Below are 4,974 nucleotides of genomic sequence, written 5' to 3'. Positions count from 1 at the left end.
TACAACCTCCTTATAATGATCAAAATTAGCAAACCAATCTATACATCTTGTTTTTAATTTAGAATAGATGTGATGAATATGAACCTTCCAAGACTGGTTGGAAAATAAGACATTAGAAAAAATAATAAACAATTTATGTGCATAACTTTCTTTCTTTTGGAAAAGTGGTTTGTGTTTTGATATTCAATATATAGAAATAAAAAAAACAAATGGTACTTGAAGAATATTTAAGGTAAGTCTCTAGATACAAAATACAAAGATAGCATAAGTAGAAGAGACCATATATAATATGAGAAGAGAAGTAGCAAAGACCATATATACTATGAGAAGACATAATATGAGATAAAATTGTATTTGATAATAATATATAAGATAAAGTAAATATTTATGTAAAATATTTAATTGATAAGATACGAGATCAAATAAAATATTTATTTTTATATTTAAAATATATTATTATATGAGAGTTTTTATTAGGTGTCTATAAATTGACTCCTTATAATTAGAGTTTTTGTTTTTATTTGATAATCTTATTTAGTAATTTGATCAAATTATATGTGATTGACATTTTTTTCATTTCTTTTATATTCTCATATTTATTTTATGATTTTTGGTTTTGTATTGCTTAGTTTTCAGATCTAATGGTTGAATTGAGTTAATTATAATTGATAATCAGATCTTAATGCAAAATAGAGATTGAGATTGAGATTATGATATGTCTAAAGGAAGTTGAAAAGAAGAAGAAGAAGCTGGTTTTGTTTCTTTCATGTACCTTGCTTCCCCCTTTCAAGGATATAAAATTGGCTAAAAACTGTCCTTAAAATTGAGAGGAAACCCTTTATTTTTTCTTCGTGACATCACAACCAAATGCTCCCCGTATGAACAACCAAACCCTAACTAATATTTATTCCTTAATTAGTGTTTGTTTTGTTAGTAAACGCCACCCTGGGAAAGCAATTAATGGCAGGAATGGCAAAGTAAACTGAAACAAGTTTTGTTTCAATTACAACAAATCTAACCTCGTCATGCTCTGCCTGATATAGCAAATTTGATCCAACCAGAAAACGTTTATAGTAATCATATATATTTTCAAGTATTCCCATCATTAAAAAAAATAAAAAAGAAACCTCACAAAATTAACAAAATCTTACTGGGCTCTAGTTAATTTAAAAAAAAAAACTATCCAAATGTTGTCCGAAAATAGCAATTAAAGCATCCACCACATAATGAAACAGCCAATCCCAACTAATGAGATTAGCAATCCCTGTTTATCATTGGTATGGAACCCAAATCTCTCTCTTCAAGCAGTCACGAAGCTGAATGTGAACACATGTCAAGATCCCAGGTCCCATATCCTGTCCACCGTTAATTTCCCAGCTATTTATGCATCTAAGAACTCCCTCTCTTCTCTCCCGCCTTCAGTTTCTCTCTTGCTACTAACAGCATTTTATTTCTTTTAATTTTCCAATCAATTTCTCATTTCTCCTTTGTTTTTGACCCTCTTTAGATTTGAGGAAGAATGATGAACGGAGGAAGAGGAGGAATAGGCTCAAGAATGGGAGATGAAGATGAAATAGGCACAAAGTTTGTTGACACAGGAAACCATATGCCGAGATCGAAATTCGGTAACATGATGCATTCTGATCCAAACCTTTCAGCAACAGCAGCGGCAATACCCCGTGATGAAGTTTTCGGCTATCGAAATAGCAGTGCTTCCTTAACAGGTCCCGCCAGTTTTGACCCTAACAGGATGAGCTGTGAGGGGTCTCCTATGACCATGTCACCCTGGAACCAAACCGCTGGTGGTTCCAATTTTCCGTGGTCATTCGAAGAAAACCTTCCTCAAAATGGGCTAATTGGTTCGCTTGTTCGCGAAGAAGGTCACATTTATTCCTTGGCTGCCACCAAGGATCTTCTTTATACAGGTTCTGATAGCAAGAACATTCGTGTGTGGAAGAACTTGAAGGAGTTCTCTGGATTCAAATCGAGCAGCGGTTTGGTGAAAGCCATAATAATTGCTGGTGAGAAGATTTTCACCGGTCACCAGGATGGCAAGATACGAGTATGGAAGGTTATCCCAAAGAATCCAACAATACACAAGAGATCAGGAACATTGCCTACGTTAAAGGAAATACTCAAGAGCTCTATCAGACCAAGCGCGTACGTCCAAGTTCGAAACCGTTCTGCTCTTTGGATCAAGCATTGTGATGCCATTTCATGTTTGACCCTCAGCGAGGACAAAACCCTTTTGTATTCTGCTTCCTGGGACCGGACTTTCAAGGTATGGAGAATCTCAGACTCTAGATGTCTTGAATCAATCAATGCCCACGATGATGCTGTTAATTCTGTCGTGGCGAGTCTAGAAGGCTTGGTGTTCACAGGCTCAGCTGATGGAACGGTGAAGGTGTGGAAACGAGAGCAACAAGGCAAAACGACAAAGCATTCTCCTGTTCAAACATTGTTGAAACAAGAGAGTGCGGTTACATCATTGGCCGTGAACACCTCTGGTTCGGTTGTGTACTGTGGGTCCAGTGATGGAATGGTAAATTATTGGGAATGCGAGAAGCAGTTATCCCATGGTGGGGTACTTAAGGGCCACAAACTTGCTGTTCTGTGCCTCGCAGCCGCAGGGAATCTGGTCTTCAGTGGATCAGCTGACAAGACCATATGCGTGTGGAGAAGGGACGGCAAGCTTCATGCATGCATATCTGTGCTGACAGGGCATACTGGACCTGTGAAGTGCCTGGCGGTGGAGGTGGATCATGAGAAATCCAAAGACGATGATCAACGGTGGGTTGTGTACAGCGGGAGTCTGGATAAGTCTGTGAAGGTTTGGAGTGTGGCTGAGATGGCACCTGATATGTATCAAATGGCCATGATGCAACAGCAGCAGCAATATCAGCAACATATTGGTTCTGATGCAGATTCATTGCCATCTGACGAAAGCAGCAGAGCTGGTAAGAACAGGGGGGAGTAATCTCCAGATCCTTAAACTTTAATGGCAAGATGTAATCAAGATTAATCTAAGTATTAAACATTGTGAGTTAGTGAAACAAAGAATCGAATCCATTATTTCCTTGTTGGGTTTGATTGACAATGGAGGTCTGGGGTTGGGGATAGCCATGATGGGGTCGTCTGTGAGGGAAGAGGAGTTTGGCTGTATTTTTCCAGTAGCATTGTATCGAACGTTGTAAGACTATTGTGGATTAAATGAATGACTGTATGACTATTGACAAGCACATTTTATAAAATAAAGTTGTTCCTCTGATTTGCTTTCTCAAATTGAAAAAACAAGTGGGGCTTGCACGGTGATCATAATTTGTCAGGCTGTTCGATCAAATAAGGTTCGAAGCTCAAGTGTTTTATAATTCAGTAACCTCGCAAATCGAACTTCAATCCCTTCCAGATATTCTGTATTATAAAACAGGTTAATAACACGATGCTATTATGAGTATGGTCGTTTTTTGTGGTTAAAAAATGTTTTTGAAAATTCTAGAAAAAAAATTATTTTATTAACATTTTTTATATTAAAAATAAATTTTAAAATGTGGTTAAAAAATGTTTTTGAAAATTCTAGAAAAAAAATTATTTTATTAACATTTTTTATATTAAAAATAAATTTTAAAAAATAAAAAATATATTTATGAAAACCAACAGCTATAACCAAACAATGCTGTGTAAACAAGCCACTTAATCAGCAATTATCTGACTGATAGATAATTTTTTTTGATGAATAATTAAGGTTGTTTTTTTATTTTATTTATTCTCTGCATGAATTATCCACACCAGACTCTTCCTTCCTTTTTATGCCACAGGCTGAAAATTGTTTTTTGGAGTATATCTGAAGGAAAGAACTGATGGAATCATCGATGACAGTCTCCTCTGGTTACTCTGCCTCAGGTAACACCAAAGATAAAAGACAACTTGAAAAGAGTTGCCAAGGCAGACTAGACACTGTGGAATTACTTGATTCAGCAGGTTGAAGGGAGTGGGCATGGTTTTTTTTTAAAATGAGACATGATGCTTCTGCTCAAAATGCATCCCCAGAGAAAATAAGAAAATTTTTCTTCTTGTTCAAAAGGCGTTACGTTGGAGTTTTCGGCTGCACAATACAAGAAATCAATTTGCATCTAACCTTTACCCTAAATCCATCGGGCTCATATGAGTTTAGATGAACATGAGAAAAATGATTTTTTAAAAAAAAATAATTAATTATTTTTATAAAATAACATTTATATGTTTATATTATAAATATCTATAAAAAAAATTATTCAAGAAAACCACACTCCTCAAAAAATGTATTTTATAAGTCCAGGTGAAAATGTAAAACTCTGTTATCCTAGACTTTTATAAAAAAATACATACTTTAACTTGAACTTGAGATCTGTCATGCAAAATCCAAGCTCTTTGCTATTACGCCATATTTTTGAATGACATTTACAAATTTGTATATAAATAACTAAATTTAATAAAATAAAAAGCCATTAATTACAAAATGTTAAAATAATAAAAGAAAACATCTAATCTTAACACCATGAAATAATTATACATGAAGAAAAGTGAATTTGTCTTAATGAAATAATTCATATGAAGGCGAAAAGAAAAATAATAAGTGACGCCTAAAGCTTTAAATCTTCCAACAATAACCTCTTAGCAATATTTTTGTTAGAGAAGTGAACCTCTAATCCCTCAACTTTTTAAATCTTTTTGTCTTCATTTGAATTCGATCATTATATAATTTAACAAAGTTAAATTTTTAAACTTGCACTCGTACATGAACAAATTATGCTAAAAAAATAACTAGTAATATTTTATTAATTATTTTAACTTACATAATAATTTATTTAAGTGTTTTTCAATTGGATGGATGTAGAGAAACCCAAGAAACTAATTATGGCAGAACACAATTTTAAAATCAAAATAATTGATATATAAAAGAAAATGAAAAAGAAAATTGGAACCAAGTGCCCTAAC

At 34.0% G+C, this 4,974-nt stretch overlaps 1 protein-coding gene across 1 annotated transcript; it reads left to right on the top strand.

The window, feature by feature from the left end:
* Positions 1-1,432: 1,432 nt before the first annotated feature.
* Positions 1,433-3,020, top strand: LOC105119913 (vegetative incompatibility protein HET-E-1-like). Its single transcript, XM_011018105.1, has one exon. It carries the CDS (start codon positions 1,520-1,522, stop codon positions 2,975-2,977), a length of 1,458 nt encoding a protein of 485 aa, XP_011016407.1. The 5' UTR covers positions 1,433-1,519; the 3' UTR covers positions 2,978-3,020.
* The last annotated feature ends 1,954 nt before the right edge of the window (positions 3,021-4,974 follow it).

This window comes from Populus euphratica, unplaced genomic scaffold (assembly GCF_000495115.2).
Source record: "Populus euphratica unplaced genomic scaffold, PopEup_1.0 scaffold3958.1, whole genome shotgun sequence".
NCBI classification, from domain to species: domain Eukaryota; kingdom Viridiplantae; phylum Streptophyta; class Magnoliopsida; order Malpighiales; family Salicaceae; genus Populus; species Populus euphratica.
Note: the sequence above shows the minus strand (reverse complement) of the source record. Positions and strands in the feature narration are given on the sequence as shown.